This window comes from Ornithodoros turicata, chromosome 5, assembly GCF_037126465.1.
Source record: "Ornithodoros turicata isolate Travis chromosome 5, ASM3712646v1, whole genome shotgun sequence".
Classification (NCBI taxonomy): Eukaryota; Metazoa; Arthropoda; class Arachnida; order Ixodida; family Argasidae; genus Ornithodoros; species Ornithodoros turicata.
In genome coordinates, this window is record NC_088205.1 from 48,875,813 (window position 1) to 48,897,991 (window position 22,179).

Sequence of the window (22,179 nt, forward strand, 5' to 3'; positions counted from 1 at the left end):
GGAAGGGCTCGTACCCACATACGGTACACATCTGCGGAAGCCGCCTGCGGGCAGCCGCTGGGCGGCTTGCTGTGAGTGCAAAGAGTGCTTGCCGCCCAGCTGCCGCTACCGCCTGCGATTTCCTCGGCTCTCAAGATATGGATGCTGACGACGCTGTCAACGTTAGTCAGACTGTGTCGGTGGCCGAAAGAAAACAAGAGCGTGACACAATGCCCATTGACCACCTGATTAGAGGAAGATGCGTGACATGCCGCTAAAAATCGTGCAGTAGTTCTAGCGAAGATAAAACCCAGAAGGAGCATGATATCTGGAGAATGCTAAGTAGTATGAACCACAGAGTCGAACCGAAACGCTTATCGGTTCAGTTCGTGTTTAGGTTCGATGATAAGGGTTCAGTTCTGGTTCAGCTCCAGCAGGCAACCATATTGATTCGAACCGGTTTTTACCAAACGGTTCGGTTCACGAACCGGTTCAGGGGCCACGGGTGGGAATGACGCACAAACAGGTAATTCGTTGGTGTGGTACAGTGCTTGAAGTGGACAGGAAGGCGAAACGGTCGTTCAAGATTTTGAAAGATTTTGCGTGCTATGGAAAGACAACATTAATAATGGTTACGCTAGGAGCATAACCATGAATTACCAGGGTCGACTGCCCCAGCATCTAGTTCATGTCGCGGTGGTTAACTAACCCACGAGATTGCTGGCAGAATCTCGGCAGGAATGTAACAGTCAACCAAGCCTGCTACCCTAGCCTAAGTCATTTAAGTCGTTGAAATTATTGATTACCAGTCGGTAGACGCGAATACACGTTAAGCAGCAAACGGCGCTTCATGGTAGTTGGATTGGCTCATTTTAGCTCCCCGACACTCGAGGTTCTAGCGTTTTTGATTAAGTTGAATTGGAACGGTGCGATTCTGAGCCCGGGGTCTTTATGAAAAAGACGCGTTATCATGTTATCACTGACCGCCGCCTTGCTACCATGTCGTCGTTAGAGTGAATAATCTGTGGAACAAAGACAGAGCACGGGAAGAACAAGTGCAAACAGAGAGTTCGATCCATTTTCGACCAGCTCCCGTGGCATAGTGGTTAGGATGATCGCTTTCCACGTCGAGACTGGGAGGTGACACGGGTTCGAATCCTGTCACCGGCTGTGCTGTCTGAGGTTTTTCCTGGGTTTTCCGAAGACTTTCCAGACGAATGTCTGCACAGTTCCCCCTGAAGTCGGCCCAGGACGCATACTAACCCCCCTGTTCCCCACTCCTTCCTGCTGTTCTCTCCCCATCTGTCCACGTTTGTACGCTGCTCATAGCCAAGTTGCTTCGCGGCGCTAACACGGAATTAAAAAAAGAAACACCCACTGGCGATTCTTAAATGCCAGTATGGTTGTTTTTACCTGTTTTATTTCATATGCAGAAAGAAAACCAGCTCGGTATTCTTTTCATCCTGACCAGGATGAGGGTAGCTGGCCCTTTACTTTGTAAGGACCTTATGTAAGCTCACACGCGCTTTGTGTCAGCGATCAATTCTGCAGTTAGGGCGGACACCCTGTATAGCTGCGGCTGACTGGTATATTATTATAATATATGTCACTTCAAAACTATTGTTGATCGCTAATCCTTATATATATTCATGCATATGTCTTAGAGATTATAGTCCATCTTTATTATTATAGTCCATAGAGATTATAGAGATTATAGTCCATATAGTCCATAGTCCATATAGACCATCTTTGTTGTTGTTAGTTCGTGACTCCAGAAGATCCAGAGCATTCCTGCAGGGAACGACTTTTTCGGGAAGGCTATGAAGCTAATAAAAGAAGAAAAAAAGACGAAGCTTTTCTGTCCAAGCCCAACATGCAAAGTTCCGCTCTTAGCTCCGTATGAACCGTTATTGGAACCGGTTATCGGTATTTTTTTAACGGTCCAGTTCCGGTTCAGCTACAAGATGGCGTCGACTGCTTCGGTTCGGTTCAGTTTCGGTTCGGCCAAAAATAACGGTTAATAATGGTTTTCGGTTCGGGTTCGGTTCGACTCTCTGGTATGAACACAAAGCTGGAATCTCTGTTACCGATGCTTAAAGTTATAAATGACATGGAAGAGGCAATCTCAGTTCTTTCTGATAAATATGACGATATTTTTAAACAACTTGCTCAGCAGGACACTGAAATAAAGACTGTAAAAAAGCCTCTGAAATCTGTCGACAAAGTTGATGTTGCCTCTACAACAGCACAACTGCGAGCTGGAACTGACGAATTGGAATGGCGTAGTCGTAGGCAGAACGTTGTTGTACATGAAATGAAATGCATGCACATGTTGTTGTACAATGAAAATTTGTAAACCAAGGTAAACGAAGTTGCTATGAAATTTGGCGTACCCAATCTACAGCACACAGATGTTGCAGCAATACCTACCTGCAAGACCTAGGAATGTGCCCCCTACAATCGTAAGGTTTGAAAATCCGCGGTACTTGGTTAGATAACCTGAAGAAACTGAGGATGCCTGGAACAGAGTTGCATATCACGGAGAATTTGATTCGAAAAATTGGGCCCAGAGAAATGATTATCGGTTCGTGTGGTATAAAGGTGGAAAAGCGCAAAGAGAGCGAGGCAGCACATTTTTTTTTATTGCGTGTTAGCGCCGCAAAGCAACTGTGGCTATGAGCGGCGTACAGATGTGGACAGATGGAGAGAGGACAGGAGGAAGGAGTGGGGGACAGGGGGATTAGTATGCGTCCTGGGCCGACTTCAGGGGGAACTGTGCCGACATTCGTCTGGAAAGTCTTCGGAAAACCCAGGGAAAACCTCAGACAGCACAGCCGGCGGTAGGATTCGAACCCACCACCTCCCAGTCGACACGACCTTGGTTACCACCAACGAGCGGACGTCGAGGCAGCACAGATCGTGAAATGTGAAGCTGGCCTGTCATCCCTAAACTGTAATTCTTAGGCATATTCATTTAGTTTTATTGACCTTGTTGATGCGAGGTGAAATGGATGATCCTAATTGTCTACTCGTAGCTCTAGATGAACTGGAGAATCAGATTCTTTTGACACCTTCCCAGTTCCGTTGTTGCATTTAAAGGTAGCGTAAGGTGGGGCAACACGTGACATTTTTTGCTAGGCGCCGCCTGTCTCAGAGATGCGTTCCTCCATGCTCTTGAAACGTTACTCATAGGTGGCACTTCACGCCCGCTTAATTGCACGTGAGAATTGTCTGGATTAGTGTATGCGTTGAAGAGAGAGAGAGAGAAAAAAAGAAGAATCTGTCACTTCTTCCTAGAATGTAAAGACCCGCCAAGGAAGCGCGGTTTTCTGTAGTCATTTTTCTTGTCATTTGTGCAGCAGCGTTTCGCAGACTTCTTCTGTCAATGTAAGTCCACATCTATTCATTCATCCAGATACATGCAAAATATGGGCACTCTTAGTTATCCGGTGTTGAACAGAAAAATTAATGCATCTGATCATGTGCACGGGGCAAGACGCGACAATTTAATGTAATTGAAGTTAATGAAATTTAATGCTATTTACAAACGGATAAGTCAACTATTATGTGGTGTAGTACTTGTTCCTCATTTCTTCTTTGCGCATTGCCTAGGATTTTCCAGCAAATTTTCCTGTTTTCTAGGATATTTGCAGTAAAGGAGATGCGCACGCAAAAGCCAGCGACCAGGGACACATCACACTGGCGGTGCCTTGTTTGCTAAAGACGGCGGAGTAAAATAGCACCGGGTTCTGTGTGGTTTTTTATTGGACACCATTTGGATGGTGGGGTTCAAGGGGGTTGTGTAAGGGCCCACGGGCTTTACTTTATCTGCTTGGATTGCAAAAACTAATTTGTATAATTCATTACCACGGCGTGTCTCGTCTTGCCCCGAGGGTTGGGGCAAGATGAGACAATCTGCATTTTTTAATTTCTTGTTGTGTGTTTATTTTAGACCGGCTACGCCCAGTCCTGCATTTACGGGTCACAAGCTCTAGACTCCTGAGAACGTGCATATGGCTAGTTTCTTCTTTTTCTTGAAAAACACGAAAAATAAAAATTTCATATTCAATTACAAATTTCTGTCTCATCTTGCCCCAACTTACCCTACCATCTGCTTTGAATAAAATTGCGGAACTTGACCAATTGGTTTCACGGTTAGATACATTTGATGTATTTATGTTGTGTGAGACATGGTACATTTGCGAGGAGGATGTAATACATTGTCCGAGATGCGGTACTTATTTCATGGATAGGACTTCCCGTCGTAGAGATGGCGTTTCTGTCTCACTAAAAAGATCTCTTGTTTGCGAGTTGCCAACATTTTGTTGTTGTTGACTACGCAACAGTCTGTATGAAAAATGGAGAAACTATTATAGCTGTTTGTTATAGACCCCCCGGTCGTCGCCTTTGAAATAATTTGTCATTCGTGGACAACTTTCTAAGCTTCGTAAATACTCAGAATTACGAAGTGATTTTGGGTGGTGATTTTAATATAAATCTGATTGGTGATGTCTAACGATCTCCTTGCTGTTATTTCTGGAAACGGTTGTAACAATTCGATTAAGACGCCGACTGGGGTTACGATGAATACAAAATCGCTTATTTTTCTCGCTTCCTTCCGACGAGCCGTCTGCAGTGTCGACTGGTCAAACGTGTTTTCAACGACTGACGCTGGTGTGACGTATAGTGTATTTATTCATAAAATCAAAGCTATTTATGCTTCTTTTTTTTTTCATGTGGTGTATGCACCACCAAGGAAGGTTCGTAAGGATTGGATTACATCAGATTTGTTCGTACATGAGACCATTAATTATTAATAAAGTATAAAGCTTGCAGAAATAAGTTAACAAAGCAGCTAAAGAGAGCCCAACAATTGTATTACAACACGGCTTTCGAATCCTGTCAGAGGAATACTGGAAACCTTTGGGAAGAAAATAATAATGCTTATTACTATTTCACGGCATGCCAGTGTCCCACCTGAACTACTTATTCATGGTGAATCTGTGGCCGGGAAGGACTTGACAGAAGCATTTAATGCTTCATGAGTTAATGCTTCATGAGTTAATTTAAAAAGCATTTAATGGGTCCACAACATGACAGAAATGCGCGTGTTACAGGGGTTACTGATTTCTATCATAATCAGCAATCCACGTATGTTAACCCAGCTACAAACTCAGAAGTAGAAGCACTCTCTTTATACGTATGAGAAATAGCGGGTGTTGCGATACAGATGGTTTGCAGATACGACCGATCAAGTATGCAATAGGTATTTTAGCTCCCGTCCTTACACATACATTCAAACTGTGTCTTCAGTCGGGCGTTGAATAAAGGTGAATAAAGGTGTTATTGAATAAAGGTGATAAACACTGTATAGCAAATTATAGGGCGGTCTCTGTTTTACCTGTCTTCTCTAAAGGGATCGAGATTATTATTTACACTCGAATGGTATTCCTTCTTTGACAGGCATAAAATAATTTGCGATGCGCAATTTGGCTTCAGAAAGCATATGTCTACTGAGCTGGCATTGCTTCATCAAAAAGAATATATTATACGTTGCTTTGAGCAATGGAGAGTTGCCTGTGCCCAGGACGTACACTAACCACCTGTCCCCCACTCCTTCCTGCTGTCCTCTCTCAATCTGTCCACGTTTGTACGTCGCTCATAGCCACAGTTGCTTCGCGGCGCTAACACACACACAAAAAACAGTCTAGATAGCTAACATGCTCACACTAGTAAATGCAGAGCAAGTCTCTTTTTTTTCGAACCATTTTTCAGGTCAATACACCCAATAAACAGCCTTCTTTTGGGTGTAATATGTGACGCCCCTGTTACACCCATCGTTGGAGTGTAGCATTTACACCCATAAGGGTGTGAGTTATCTAACACTCATTTTACACTCATATGGGTGTAAATAAACTTACTGTGAAAGCTGTTGACACTGTAAAGCTGATGCTTTAAAAGAGTTTCGACAAAAATTTACCGCCAGCGACGGCCTATTACCGCATTGAACCGCATGTTTCACAATGCACAAAGTTAAGATTGTTTTTCTGCCTCGAAACTGCTTACCTTGTGGTTCATCAGCGAAGTCCCAACATCTCGAACCTCTCTGGTGACAAGTGCCGTCCCCCGGATGACTTTGCTTAATGCAGCCAATGATGCGTGGATCTCCTGTACCAAGCGAATCCCGTTGTAATACTCCATTTGCAGAAAATTGTCTATCGGTCCACCAATCCTGGAGCTGTTCGATGGAGGAGTCACTTGCTTGTGGATAAGTTGTGATCCCTGCGATGATTCAAGTCCAGTTACCACTTCACAACATTTCGAATGCTACAAAATGCGCTGACAACGATCCAAGACGCGTCAAAATAGCCGTTTGTGTGGAGGCGCAGTTACACCTTTGAACTGCGACACTGTACCTGATTAAGTTTTTTCCACAGGTTAAGTACTGGAGATAGTAGTGTGCTCCATTTCGCTGCGTCGAAGCCCTCGGACTTGTCTCCTGGACGCATGAGCTGCTTGAGTTGCCAGATAACGTCAGCGCTACGCGTGCGCTGAGCCGATCTGTCTATGTTTGATGGCAATCCAAAATAGCTGGGAGAGTCTTCGTCGGCAATCAGTTGAGTCACTTTCAGGTGTTCCTGTAAACGTTAAAAGAGAGGAAAAGCTATACTTGCCGGATTTTATCATTGTACTTTTTGTACTTTGCGCAGCTATATGTACCTTGCCCACAGTGATGTGCGGTACTTCAAGTACCAAGTACTGAAGTGCTACTTTAAGTACATTTCTGAGTGCTTGTATTTCTAATTGTGTACTTTGCACTGTACTTTAAGTACTTTTGTCTATAGTACTTTCCTATCAAGTACCCAAGTGGAAATGCAAAGGTAAAAAATGAAAAATATCGAGTAAGATTTTGTAACTAGAAGCAGCATTTTTGAACAAAAAAATGATCGCTGTCCTCGTTTTTCATATTGTGAGAGATGCAAGCTGTATAAATCAGAAATAAAAATACTTTCCAATAGAATAGCTGGTCACCTGAGCAGCTGTAAACGGAAATTATGACATCTGTTACGGTTCATATTGATGGGTAAGCATTAGCTAGGTAGCCGGGTTTCAGAACTGCCATTTGCGAAAAATGCTTACGCTGTCATTCAATCAATCAAAACGTCAACACTTTATCAAATTTTGTCACCACCAACGGTGTCACGTGACGCTATGCAAACTAACATTGCAATGTCGAGGATTGAGAACACAGCAAAATAAGAATAGAAAAAGGAACATATGCCAGCAACATACACTCCTCCTTATTCCCATTTTTTGCACTTGCACACACATTGCAAGTTTTCCCTCTTCAAGGTGTACATCTCTGCGAAGCTAACTTTAACGCGACGACGGTTGACGGAGCAGCTTGAAAGCCACCCTGTCGGCGCTAAATAGAACTATAAGGAGAGAGCGTTGCGGGCTATCCCACTCGTGCTTTGGGAGAGTTTTTCGAGAATGGTCTTCCTCACGATAACCTTCCTCCGCGGGTCACGTCGAGACTGGGAGGAACCCGGGTTCGAATCCCAGTGCCGACTGTATGGGATTTCCCTAGGTTTTCCTCAGACGCTATCAGACATATCTCGTCACAGTTCCCTTAGAAGTCGGCCCAGGACGCGCATTCCCCCCCAGCGTTAGTCGTGACGTTGCTCACCTATGTGAGGCCGACAACGGCGAGCTCTTTCAGCACTACTACTGCTACTACCACCACCTACTCCTCCGCGCATTCGGAGCGGAGTGCCTGCTCCTCGACAAACACCCTCAAGCATGAGTAGGATAGCCCACAACGCTCTCTCCATATAGTTTTACTTAGTGCCGATAGGGTGGCTCTCCAACTGCTCCGTCAGCCGTCGCTGCGTTAAAGTTAACGTTGCAGGGAGCTGTACCAACTTGCCTAAATTACTGCTCTAACGCAGTTTCACTGTAATTGACATGTATTTTAGAGTACAATTCCGAGTACCTTGTGCTTTAAATTCAGTTTTAGGTACTTTGCTCATCACTGCTTGTGTGTCCGAGACGTCTGCGCCGCAGTAGCGACGAAGAGAGTACCCAGTCACTACAGTGTTGTCTACAATACAGGTACGCCGGCAGGAAAACGCGGAGTTAGTGAAGCCTTGTGTACAGTGAAATGTTGTAACGTGAGAGTTTTTCTTTCTATTCATATTTAAGAAGTTTTCAGCTTCAAATGTACACAACTTGGGACAACCTAGCTTTAACATAGCAGTCCGAGTCAGTGGCGTAGCCAAGAGGGGCTTGGGAAGGGGGGAGGGTTCGACCCCTACCTGCCACGGACCGCCTCACGGAAATCACGCAAATCCGAAGGGAAAAAAATGTATGAGGGGGGAGTCCACTGTGACCATCGCAGAAGTTCTTGCAGTTACCAGCGTCTATATGAGCAACATTCTTGAATACTTCTGAAACCATGAAATGTTCAAGCTACTTTGGGCGACATAACCTCGTCAAGTTGCCTCTCGGCAACTTTTTGCTTTGCCGTCCTGTCACGTAAATGATAAATAAACTGAATTGAACATGAGAGAACTGATGTTCTGAGGCTGGAACAACATAGAAAGGACAAATACATACAAAGCCTCGAATTGCCCAATAAATTAACGATGAAAGATGAAAGTCACTGAAAAGGTTAGCCAGCTGTAGGATTCGAACCCACATCTTCTGGATTACCTGTCCAGGGCTCTACCAATTGAGTTAAGCTAACACACATCCTCAGCGACTTCCAAGGGCGCGTCATCTGAAGGGACAAACCAGCTACTCTCTCTCACTCATCCTCCTTTCACTCTTACATTTTTGCTCACTCATACACAGATTCATGCGACGGGAACGACGCAAGCGGCAACTGTTGAACATGAGGGAACTGATGTTCTGAGGCTGGAACAACATAGAAAGGACAAATACATACAAATCCTCAAATTGCCTAAGAAATAACGATGAAAGACGATTTTTGATGATATTTGTCCTTTCTATGTTGTTCCAGCCTCAGAACATCAGTTCTCTCATGTTCAACACTTGCCGCTTGCGTGTGTGAAACGGCTACAAGCGACAGCAGCACGTCGGCTTGCCATTGTCGTTCGCCGTCCCCGCCGTTGCTCTATATGTGAACTAGCATCTAATCTGTTGTTAAGACGTTGTCCAGTCTGTCATACGTACTGCTCGTCACACGAGAGGGGCATTGCATAGATTCACATAAAGGGACATTGACATTGTTATTATTAGAGAGTTTTAGTAGACAGTTTTTGCATCTCCGATACGATACGCGCCCCGGCGTTGGTCTCATGGCGCATGCGCGACGCTGTTGGAACTTCGCTAGCGTATCACAGGTACAGATCTTCCCGAGGAATAGCGTACCGCGTTACTGGAGACTTCACGCGGCTTGCGGGGTTCCACGAATAGAAGAAGACTAGGCCAACTACGCGAGAAGCGAGATGGCGGTGCCCGTAGCATTTTTATGCAGCACAAGGTGATTGCCAGCAGTCTTGGGTAGTAACTAAGTTACTTTTAACTTGTAACTTTAACTAGTTAGTTTTGGGGGTAACTAGTTACATTTCCAGAAAAGTAGCTTTTAACTGTAACTAGTTACTATCTCTGCGAATGTAAGTGCAAGATGTAACTAGTTCCTCAAATAAATGTCGCCTTTTTTCTTTTTTTTTTACCCTGCCCCTACCCTACTTCTCCCAAACAAGGTCGTCCTTTCTTTTGTCCGTAAGTTGCCATAGGTCTCGTACCTTGAGCTTTTGTCCGAGCAGGGAGCTGGAATTCCAGCTTTGCGAACGGAGGGCGTCGGAAAGCGGATCAGGGTGAGTCATGTGTGAGTAATTGTGTCACTGCCATGGCACGGGGTCCTACCTCCTGTGCATGGACAAGGTCACTAGCGAAAGATTATGTAGAAAGACAAACTCTCCGGTCAGCTCACTTGCGCACCGACCAGTGCAATGGCTAGTCCTGCTCCGGTTGCTATGAAGCTTCCATGGCCGCTCTATGAAGCAACGTTCGAGTTCTTATCCTGGAAGGACGACAATAATTTAACTGTAAAGTGCGAGCTATGCAATAAGACGTATTCGGCAAGCAGGACGTCAACTTCAAACCTGAAAAAGCATTGTTCTCGTGTACGTCGGTCTCTACAGGCTACAAAACGCGTGCGTGCCGCCTCTTTTGCACCGCGATGCGCCACTTCGCGTGCACATGTCGTATTTTTTTTGTGTGTGTTTATGTGGGATATCCGCGTATTAACTTCGTACATTATGCTCATTATTTATTCGTCGTAGACACAACACCCAGAGTCTGCGACAAAGAAACGCAAGCGTGCCGAGTCCCCCATGAAGCAACCCTCATTGCCGTCATATGTACAAGCGCAGTCAGCCGGGTGCAGTCGGGTATCCCAGGGTGCCCTTGACAGCATGATACTTGACTTTGTGGTTGGCAGCATGCATTGTTTCTCTGTAGAGGAAAACCCAGAGTTCAAGCATCTGATTCGAACATTGCTGCCATGCACGGAGGACTGTAATGACGCGAAAGACGCTCGTGTCGCATCAAACACTGCATTCGGTGCAATGAAAGCGGCTGTGACAGCATCTCTCAGTGAGGCATCAACTGTCTGCAGTACAGCCGATTGCTGGATGGCTTGCAACAGGTGGGTGCCGCCGAGGTTTAAAAATCCATGAATGAACACAATGAAATGAACACTCGCAGTTTGTTCATTTTTCTCACAGAAGCTTTATTGGTGTAACTGTGCACTGGCTGAATACATCAACGCCGGAGAGAAAGTCGGCAGTGTTGGCGTGCCGAAGACTCCCAAGGCGTCATACCTACGACAGGCTGGCTGTGGAGCTCTACACCATAATGAGCGACTACCAGATCACAAACAAAGTATCCAGCATGGTGACTGACAACGCTGCAAATTTTTTGAAGGCGTTTCGGTAAGTTTGTTTCTATTGCACACCGGCGCTTCTGGATATAGCACGCGTTGTTAGGCCATAGTTCTTATTACACGTGGTCATATTCTTCGTTATGGACACGCAGCATCTTTGGCGGTGACAGTGCTAAGGACGATGACGAAGGCATCAGTGCGCACAGCATCACGGACGAGCTGCGCAGAACGCCAGATGATATTCAGCTTCCGAAGCATCACCGTTGTGTTGCCCATACTCTGAACCTTGTGGCTACCGTCGACAGTGTGAACGCGAAAGAAGACCCGTTGTACGGCAGTGTGTCAGATTCTGTGTTCACAAAATGCAAAGCACTGTGGAAGAAGCAGAAGCAGCCAGTGCAAGCTGCGGAAGTTATCAAGGAAAAAAATAGAAGGTACCTCCACTTATGTGGCTATGGAGTTCATCAACAACGTAGGAAAACCGATGCTTGACAATGTTTTCGACGCTTTGTGTCTACCCCGGCTAAGGCGGGATGATGTGGCCTTCATAAATGAGTACTGCAGGTATGTCCCTCATAAGCTTGTATGGTTTCTGCTTTTTAACCTTCTAGACTTGATATCAGCGCATAGCCATGCTTTTCAATGCAGGCTATGAGTGGTGTCGCTAAAGCTCTCGACATATTGCAACGCCAAGATTACATGGGTACATTGCTGCCGACAATCCAGTCTCTTCTTCGCCGCCTGGATACGCTGCCTTTAATGCAGTATTGCACACCATTAGTGACCATCCTATTAGCGGCACTGAGACGAAGGTAGGGACGATTTTTTCAGACCCTCTACTAATGTGCACAATATTCACTCTTTATATGTGTGAGCACCGCGGGACTAAGGTACACTCGCATTGCAGGTTTTCAGACCAGCTGGCAGAATCCAGACTTGCCATCGCTGCCGCAGTCCATCCACGTTTTAAGTTTTCTTGGCAGGTTTTCGTGGATCACCGCTTTCAGAAGACCAGGATGACGAAGGTTCACACGACGACATCTTTATTTTGCAAAGCACCCGTGCAGGGAGTGAGCTTGATCGGTGGAGGGAAAAGTCGCCGCGGTGGACTCCAGACCCTCAACGACTTCCCCCTTACCAAAGACATGTTCGTAAAATTCAACACGGACATCCCGTCTAGTGCGCCTGTGGAACGCCTCTTCAGCGTAGGGAGGGACACGTCTGGTGTCAAAATGGAAAGCTGACAGACGAGAACTTTGAAGAATAGCTTGTGCTTAAGTGCAATAAAAACTTTCATCGCACTTAAGTAAATGTAAATAAATGTGTGCTTTTAACAGTTGTATCACCTTGCCATGTTTTTAAAAGTAACTGTAATGTAACTAAGTTACTTCCTTTCAGTAGCTGTAACTAGTTACTTGACCAAGAAAGTAACTATAACTGTAACTTAGTTACTATTTTTGGCAGATAAACTGTAAGTCAGTTACTTTTTAGAAGACTTTAGAGACTGACTGCGAGTAACCCTTTCGTGGATCTAACGAAATGGATTGCAATAACAGAACTCCTCAACAGCGTCACATCGAAAGGCGTCACGGTTCAGGGTTCGGAATTTGCCATGCAGGAGCGCTACGACGTTATTAACTGTACCGTCTCCTTCCACGGTGTACTAAAACGTCAACAACGTCAGTCTCGCGAATCGTGGTATCGTTTGAGATTATCGTACCGAGTGCCGTACCAGGACGTTTCAAAGTGGTTTACTAAAACTCACTATTACAGTAGTACAAAATGTTACAGGACCCTGTTAAGCCTCCGGCTTTTTGCCCAAATTTCCATGCCACACCTCGAAGTGTGAAAATAAATATATCATATATTATTTTGCGGGAGCACCATACGTAAGGATTTCTGTGCTTGGTCGGGAAGATTGGCGACTTGCTCTCAGAATTGTTCACTGCTGGTATCATTTGAGATAACTTGAACGGGCACGAGGAGATGACGTCACAGAACTGTGACGCCGCTTTTCTGATGTGGTGCGACACACCATGTGCGTATGGTATATGGTCACTCTTTTACGCTGTTGTTGTTGTGGTGGCTGTAGAGGTTGGTGCTGTAGAAGCAGGCGACGGGCAGTTCTCTCGATGAGGTCATCCAGGAAGCCGGCGGCAGAAAGACGCTCGATTTGGTGACACTTGACGAGAGGAAATGCCGATGACTTGCGGAGGGAGGAGAGTAACGCGGATTTTACGATGCTGTTTTTTGCAGCCTTCGTGTGATGACTTGAAAAGGGAAGGAGGGCTTCCCGGAGCGCTGCTGGCACAACCAGCACAAATTCTAGATGTGAAATTGCATGTATAGGAACTGTATCACGCCAGGGTGTTTCCAGGCGACTGCGTCGGTGAACAACTATGTAGTAGCCGATGCAATGAAATGAAGAAGACAAACAGAACAGCCCCCTTTCCGCTATTCCCGCTATTTACTGTCTCCCGCTGGCGAATCTCTCCGAGCTGTTCATATAATCCAAACAAATAGTGCGAAGAAAAACATCGCACTATGAAGAGTACGTCTTACCCGGTGGTCTGCCTCTGAGGGCACTGAAACGCTAGGAGCCACACGACATCTGCTACCCGGAGTTCCCGAGATAACACTAGAGTCAAAGTACTGCCGCAGGTATGAAGCGAGCACTTCCATGTCAAAAGCATTGTCCACGCGTCCTCCATATACAGCAGTTTCGAAGAGCCCGCGTAGAAATCTCCATTCCACTGTTTGTCGTTCTGCAATGATGGTCACCACAATTAGAGGGCACTAGAGAGACCTAATTGTCAGAGCTGCATAACTGTGCGTGAGCAAGCTGTGTTTAAAGTTATACGAAGTGCTTGCATTGCGCACGCTTAAATAACAGAATCATTTGTTACAGTGAATCATAGCGTACCTTTAAGACAGTGCCGGCTAATTATGTCCGCACCAGCTTTCAAGTCAGCCATGCCGAACTCGTAGAATTTCGTCCATCCCTGAAATGTCATTCTGCCGTGAGTGCCTGTCGTAACCATGATTGTGCAACATGTGATTAAAGGCTATATGCATAACCTGTGGAATGAAAGTTCGCCGTTCTTGAACTACGGCGTGGAACCAGGCCAGTGCGAAGAAGGACTGTGAACAAAGAAGGTTTCCACCAGCAGACACAAAATCCGGAGTCCAACCGTCGTAGGTTCTCTGCAAGTTCCGCTTTATCCCAGGAGGTGCCTGGGCACATGCACAAACGATACATCACTCGCATAGCACGCCACTGAACCGACAAATTGCTTACGATCTTGGGCATTTGTGTTTGGTTACTCATCAGCGACTTTTAGTAGGGAGTACTCTAAGAAATTTCTTCCATAAATAGAGCTGTTTCACCCATTTCTAAGGAATAGCGCGGTTGGCTTATCATATTTTCGAAACCATTACCGTGAGCATCTTCACAGAATGTCGAACATCTCACCATGTAAAAATTGCTTGGTCCATGGTCAAATCCAGCACAACAACGGTGTGCCCTAAAAGCACTACTAAACTTTTCGGACACGGTAAGACATTGGTCCTCACTGTGAGGTGACTCATCACCATATTTCACGACATTACCGTCGGCAATGAGGTACTGTCCCTGGCGATGCAACTCCCAATCATCATCACTAAAGTAACGTCGTTGTTCCGTCCATGTCTACCGGCTATAGCTTGCACCCTGTTACTCTGTTCTTGTTGTTGATCTTCATAGAAGTGCTTCAAACTTCCAATCATACTGAGTAAAAATAAAATATTAAAGGAAAGTACCCTTCGAAGAGATCAAATTTCAAGGGGAGCACTCTCGAAACCGCGATATTGAGGTAAATCGTCGGTCGGATCCACTAATGACACACCTGCTACGGAAGACCCAAACAACGCTCCATAGTCTTGGAACAGGGTCAGCGCTTAATAACGCGATGCTGCTCCAAATTACCACCGTGGATGAAGCGAATTGCAGGCACTGCTATAAGCTTGAGACCACCGAGGACATCACAAAGAACTGCGGCGCGCACGAAGGGGCGCACCAGATATCTCTTGCAGACCGCAAGAATTATGCCCTAAAGGTCATTATACACTCTAGCGGTTCCCGCTCCGCGGGACGCATATGAGGGCCCATAGCTTTGAACTCATTTCTTCGCGTAACAGAGCTGTCTTGGAAGCCTCTATGACTTAGGCCCAACTTGGTTTTCGACTTCGAGTGCTGCAGAACCGTCAACCCGGCTCACTTCACACCCGCAACTTTTATCATGGTCACCTCATGTCTTCTCTTGACAATGTCCACAGCTGTGAGGCTAACAATTGCAAGCAAGTCTCCAAGATCATCACTACCACCACCACCACCACCACCACCGAGAAACATGTTTCACTAAAACAAGCTGCATAAGTACAAGTGCTGGAGTATTATGAAACCTCACGCAAGGAATCATTATGTTTGTTACTTTTTCTTTACTTTACCAGATTACTCACCTCGTACGTCACCTTGAGGCACATCTGTATTAAGACATTGGAGAAGTTTGGGTGCCCTTCTGTGGTAAGCCACAGACGGAAGTCTTGGTGTGGCTTCAATGTACAGAGCTCCTGAAAATTGAAAGTAAGAACTAAGAAGCGATGTAATGACGGCTGTATTCTATGATACTTTTTGCTCCACTGCATTTTAACTCGTAGTAGACATATACATTCGTTGCAATTCGAGTTCACGCCTTTTCCTTTCAAGACTGGAAACACGATTCCTTAACGCTTCTTGTACAATTGAATGAGACAGGAGAACAGAGATGAAGAACGAACGTTCTCTTCATCGGAAAGACAAACGATGCGCTGCTGATACAGAGGTGTATATTTTGTACTAAAAAAACCTGTATGTTGGATACCAAATGTTACGTATACGAATCGCAGAAAACAAGTGAGATGGTACAAGAACTGTGCCTGAACGCGCAAGTATGTCACCAATTGATTGATTGATTGATTGAAAGAAAGAAAAAAATGGGGATGTCACCAATTGACTTAGCTACTGTACCAACGACAACTACTGTAGATCGAAGGTTTTTGTCACTGCGGGTGTACATTATTCCCGGACAGGTACCAGCTCAGGGCGTCGTCATCGCTTGCGCGCAATATCAGCTAGCATGCAACCTGCATAATCACTACAGACATTAACAACCGCAACAAGAGATACACGTTCGTTGCGTCCCGACCCCTGCATCTGACTCACTTCTAAAAGAAGTGGCATCACCCACACCCGTTCAACATTCATTTCACGTTCATCATTCCCAACTTTACATGAATACGACACAAAGGTATCGTATCCACTTGTTGAATAGAATCCGCTCATGTAAACTGGTCAGCTGATAGCTGGTAGCTGAGTCGGTAACGTGTTGGCTTGCTGAGCTCGAAATCGCAGGTTCAAACCCGGCCGAGGACGGTTGCAATGTGGGGGAGGTAAACATTGCTTCCAGTCCCGTGTGTCGGAGATTTCCGGCGCACGTCACAAGAACCCCAGGTGCATGGTCGAAATTATCCCCAGTCCTACCCTGCGACACGTGCAACATCACCCATACCACAGGCAGACAAACCTTACGTGTAACATAACGACGCTATTATTATTATGTTTTTCGAGGCTGTGGATGCGCATTCAGATTGTGCATGTGAACAGAAGATGTGCATCGAGGAAAGAGGAGAGGATTATGTGAAGGGGCGTTCGGCTGCGGGTCAGTTGCGTCGTCTGCTACCAGTGGCGTATAAAAAATGGGGGTTTCGCGGATTCAACCTCATTGCCCCCGAAATGGTACCTATGGTAGTGCATTTGGGGGAGAGAAAACGAGCGTAAATTCCTCTCCCCATGTATAGTTCGCGTAGAACCCCTCTCGCTACTCTCTGCGATTTCTAGTCGAGTTGGCAAGATGACGGTACTAAGGAATTCCAAGCCACACTCAGTTTTGGATGTGTAGGTTAGTCTACAATGACAGATGCTGCAGGGCTTGCAGTGGTGGACAAAGTACCTCAAAATTGTTCTTAAAGTAAAGTATGAAGTACCTGGCATCATTAGTACTTCAAGTACGGTACAAAGTACCCAATTCCAAATGTACTTTGAGTGAAGTACAAAGTACTCATCAAGTATACTGTCAATTTAATTTGTATCACTTTGCATTTCACAGTTTAGTAGCTGTGTCTTGCTTTTTTAACAAAACTTTAGCCAGCATTGTTGGTAAATGCAATGAAGCCATAAAGTCCTACAGGTTAAGTGCTAACCCGTGAATATGGACTGTATCAGATGGCATAATTTGCAGTTACATGTACAGAGGTAATCAGTCAGCTGTGCTGTGATTATGCAAAATAGTATTATACCCTGTCTGATTCAAGATCACCCGCAAAGTGTGGTATAACTAATCTTCATGAATAACAGGCTAGGAAATTTCGGGGGGGGGGGGGAAGCGCAGAAGCCAACAGAGATAATACATCATTGGGCTTCCCTTGCTTCTTTTTGAAATGCAACATGTTTAAAAATAATATGAAGCAAATAAACGATGAAGCATAACGTAAGCCTTTCTTTCTCTATTTCCGAAAGCACATTTACAGAAGGGACCCAGATAACATAAGTAGGTACAGCATAAGGTACAGATAAGGGACACCTTCATTTCTATATGACTGTGCAATGTAAACCATTTGACCAATAAAAGAGACGTACAATGTAAAAACGAAAAGTGAACCTACGTGCGTCTTTCAGACTGTTACTTTACTTCATCATGTAATTTACACATTGTTATATAGAATGATTATTTACTGCCAAGGAAGGAAACAGGATAAAGAAAGCATTTCGAGAAATTGAATGTGGACATTTGGACACAAATTGGTCTGGTTGGGAGATATATAGAAGTAGCAATAGAATTAGTTGGTGATTTCCACTGCTATTTGCATTGGGAGAACTGAAATAGCAATTGACCAAGTAACAGTGCTGTCGGTTGCAGCGCCATAATGTGTGCGTGTCTTTGCATTGAATTCGTTTAACATAAACATAGAAACCTTGCTACTTTTCAACATTTCGAGCCTCTCCACAGTGGGTTTTCTTCAACAAATATGCTAGTTAAAAGCACAAAAATCTTTTTGGTGAAACGTCAGACTGGGGGAGGGGGGAATATACATCTATTAGTGGGACTGTTTTATTAAGAGCGCTAAAATGATGGCAAGACGACGAAAACACACAGCGCTATCTGTGTGTTTTCATTTTCTTGTTGTCATTTTAGCGCTTTTTTTATTTTTGATACTTTTTGAGATTTTTGTCTGGAATTTAAGTTTGGGTGCTTGAGTATTTGATGGGAAATTAATGGGGGGAAAAGTAATGTAAGTACAGTACAAATTACACGATTTGAAATGTACTTAAAGTAAAGTACAAGTACTCTCACAACAGTACAGTCTCTCAGTACAAGTACAAAGTACTCAGAAATGTAATTACAGTACTACTTGAGTACTTGGTAGTTCAAGTACTTCTCATCACTCTCAGCCGCGCAGCAGAGTCCATTGTGAAGAATGCGTGAAAAAGGGGTAGACACTACGTTTTCGACGTTTTAACGTTCGGTGCCAAGATGACGGAACACCGCAAACGGCAGTATTTGCGAAAGTGCGCGTCTAACTTTCCAATAAGACCCTGCGGCCTGAACTCCATGCGCGCATCCATGTAAACGATGGTGCATCATCTTTTTCCGGTTTCGACTGGATTCGATACGCCTGTGTGGCATTCATGTAAACGATACTAAACTCCGGGCTCTCGTCACGTTATTGAAATAGTTCACGGTCGCGGAGTTGCCACTCCGGAGTTGGAATGATTCCGGAATCATTCCAGATTTAGCAGAGCCCGGAATGGAATTGGAATGGAATGGCGGAAACTGTCCTAGGAATGGGATGGTCTGGGTGCCCCGTTGGCAGTTTTGGTTTCAACGTGCTGGTTTCTGCCCTCGCACCCTTTGCACCGCACCTGCGCACGGTCAAGAGTGAAATAACCTTGTCTTTGTACTTTTTTCGTTCTTTGTAATATCAATCTCCTCTAGCACTGCTGGACTTGCCAGTATGGTTACCGGTCCTTTTCTTTTATTGAGGGAATTAACGGAATGGAAATGGGTTACCAAGCCATTCCAGAAGTGGGAAGTGGCCATACCTTTTCATTCCGAGGAATTGAAAGGAATGGAATTATCGCAAATCTCCATTCCTCGGAATGGAATTGTAACGGAATGGGGGACCCCATTCCGCAATTCTGGTTTTTCACCTCTTATTTCTGCCAGACATGTTGCTGCCAAGCCATGATATACATGATATAGGATACTATAAGGTGTGCATGTACCACACATTTCTCAATGCGTGCAAGTACGACTATGTTGACCAGGCAGTGTAGGCCATTGTCATAGGGCCGAAAAACCCTGTGTCTCAAGCACGGTACAATTACCATTTGTGAGGCCCACGCGACCCGTCAAACGGTAGAGGCAAGTCGTGTTTTGTGAAGTCACCAACCAGTCGTGACGCTCCCGTAAATAAATTGTGATCAAATTTTTCAGCTGTAATTCAGTTATTGTCTAATTGACTTCGTGTTGCTTCCAAGCGCCATCACACAATTGCACTTCCACAACCGTAATGCTTCTAAACTCTGAAAACCCTACACGTAATTGTTAAGTTAACCAACTGCATATTTTGTATACCCACCTTCACAAGAAGAGGCAGCCAGGAAGACACAAGGTGAAGGTTTGTAAAGCACACCCATGACCCTTCTCGAGCTCCCGTCTTCAAAAGTTCCAGCGCTGCGTCCATTTGTCCTTGACCCATTGAAATCTGTCGATACAAACGCTACTTTTTTTCATCGTGATATGTAATCTACATTCGTTCACTGCCAGGTAAGAAGAGCTAACGCTAATAGAGGGACAGACTTGTAGAGCATGCGTATTTTCTGGTATACGTAATGTATTTTTTTAGCTGTACCAGATTTTTAGGAAAAAATTTTCCCGGGAACAGCACCGCGAGGGATACTGCCCCGACGACCTTTTTATTGGCCGCTCATTCGAAGACACGGCATCATGGTGGAAGACCAGCCCTTCTCTTGGCTGGCTCCCTTTAACGCAAGCAAGCTGTTGCACGCCAGGGCTCATGGGAACTTACAGCGCCTTCAAGCATTACGAGGCTGCCTGAGACGGAGGTAGAAGAAGAACAACAACATTCCCTGTGTGCGCAGCAGCAGCGTCAGCCTGGGCAAACCATAACCGAAGCAGACGACAGAGCAGTGTCCCTCAAAATTCCCATGATGGTTAGCGTCGCGCGCTTGGTGGCGTGCGCATCTTTTTAAAATCGGCTATTCAAAGATATGCACGAAGAGAACAGTACATCAAGATGTCATTGTCTTGTTTTGCGCTCGATTTTTGTTCCCTTGTAACACTCGTGTCCTCCCTATACTTATCTCCTACGTTTTTTTTCTGTTTCACGTTAACGTGTACGAATCTACACGTAACAACAAGGAATATATGATTACAATGGTACGGGGTGGCACACCGCTTACGCTGTGGTACACTACTCCATTGCGTGTTTATTGCGCATTAAAGGACCCCCTAATCCCCTTATTCCTCTTCCTTTCTTTCTTTCTTAACTATTTCGCTTATTCGCTTTCCGGCCCATAACAAGGTCGTCGGGGCAGTATCGCTTGCGGTACTGTCTCCGGGAAATAATTTTTGTTTCGTCTTCTTTTCCTCCCTTACTCCCCTCACTTGGAAATGTAACTTGCCGCCATTATTCTGAGCAGGCAGACCACATTTCTTTTGCTTAATAAACGTCACTACCACCACCACCACCACCAAAGGAGCAGTGAGGTAAGGTACCCGACAAGGTACTTACCTCACTACTTACCTCAGGTATCAGAATTCAATGAGACTAGATCATGTCTCATTCATGTTGACTAGATCATGTGGTTGACCAAGATGTACCTATGATCCAGTTACGTCTGTTACGGATTAAAGACAACGAGGCGTTTTGGATGGGCTTGTGCTCGAGGACATGCTCGAGTATTTCCTATTTTCTTTCTATTAAACATATACCCCCCTCCCACCACAAGCTCGAACAGGTTTTTTGGGACAATAAATCGCTGACCCCTGTGCGTTCGTTCTTCAACACTTTTTGGTGCCGAAACCCGGGAGGCTCTCGCAGGGGAAGGATCACCTGGAAACCGTCTCTATACCTTCGACACGTACAGAAGCGTACACGACCTGGGTTCATTCCTACCTCAACCTCACCATGGCACATCTCAACGAGCTGATTGGCCAGGGAGATCCTCGCGTTGAAGTCATAGAAACTACAGTGGAGTACCTGGAGACGAAACGTGAGTACGGCCTAGATCGGAGTAGATGCAGTACGAACAGGGACACGAGGAGACGATTGTGCGAGCACGTAGACTTCTGAGATTGCCCCAGAGTAGCCCGCCATCCGGCCAACAGCATTACATAGGGCAAAGACCCAAACTCCAGATCTTGAAGTTTTCTGGAAAGCTATCAGGAATGGCAACATTTTTGGGAACACTTTGCGATGCGATCATTCACCCAAACCAGGCCTTGGCTCCTGTGGAGAAGTACTTGACCACCTACGTCACCGGTGATGCAAACCGTTCCATCGAAGGCGTTCGGACCGGCGGCGATAACTATGAGTCCGCCGTTTCCCTGCTTCGATACAGGTACGGCAGGCCGGGATTGCTTACTGCAGAACACATTTGACCAGCTGCTGGTCCCTGCCCCATTTCGAGCTCCCAAGATGCTTCGGAGCTCCGACGGCTCTACGACGAAATCGCGCTGCGGGTAGCGGCTCTGGACAAACTGGGAATCGCTGAGGCGCAGTATGCGGTCATTTTACACCGTGTAGTAACGCGGTGCTGCCTGAAGACCTCGGTACACTTCCAGCAACGGAGAAGAGGGGCCTAAGAAGTCAGCAGCTGAGGACCTAAAAGCATGCTATCATTCCTGCAACTGCAAGTGGAGGCACGAGAAGAAGTGCTAATGAGCTGTTCCGATACGCCCTCATCAACCCCACCTCATCGGATCAGGGGGCTTAATCACTTCCATAGTTCGCGAGCCAACGAGGGGCGGAGCTCTCGTTAACACGAACACGTGACACGTAGCGCGTGACGCGCTTTTTTTCGTTAACGGGACAAAGGCGTAATCTCTTGCTCGCGTAACGACCAACGGTGTCGTCTGCCTAACGAATGTGTTCACGTGCTCACAGGCTTCATCGCCTACATGGCT

General features: G+C 45.6%; 1 protein-coding gene across 1 annotated transcript in view; it reads right to left on the reverse strand.

Annotated features, from left to right (window-relative positions):
• The window catches only part of LOC135394443 (cytoplasmic dynein 2 heavy chain 1-like), a 156,271-nt gene that overhangs the window by 16,510 nt on the left and 117,582 nt on the right, over positions 1-22,179 (reverse strand). Inside the window, exons 40-46 of the mRNA XM_064625182.1 lie at positions 19,610-19,735; positions 15,392-15,502; positions 13,973-14,128; positions 13,818-13,896; positions 13,457-13,659; positions 6,396-6,617; positions 6,046-6,261 (exon numbers count right to left, since the gene is read on the reverse strand). Of these exons, the coding sequence (XP_064481252.1) occupies positions 6,046-6,261; positions 6,396-6,617; positions 13,457-13,659; positions 13,818-13,896; positions 13,973-14,128; positions 15,392-15,502; positions 19,610-19,735 (1,113 nt within the window). The remainder of the gene's footprint in view (positions 1-6,045; positions 6,262-6,395; positions 6,618-13,456; positions 13,660-13,817; positions 13,897-13,972; positions 14,129-15,391; positions 15,503-19,609; positions 19,736-22,179) is intronic.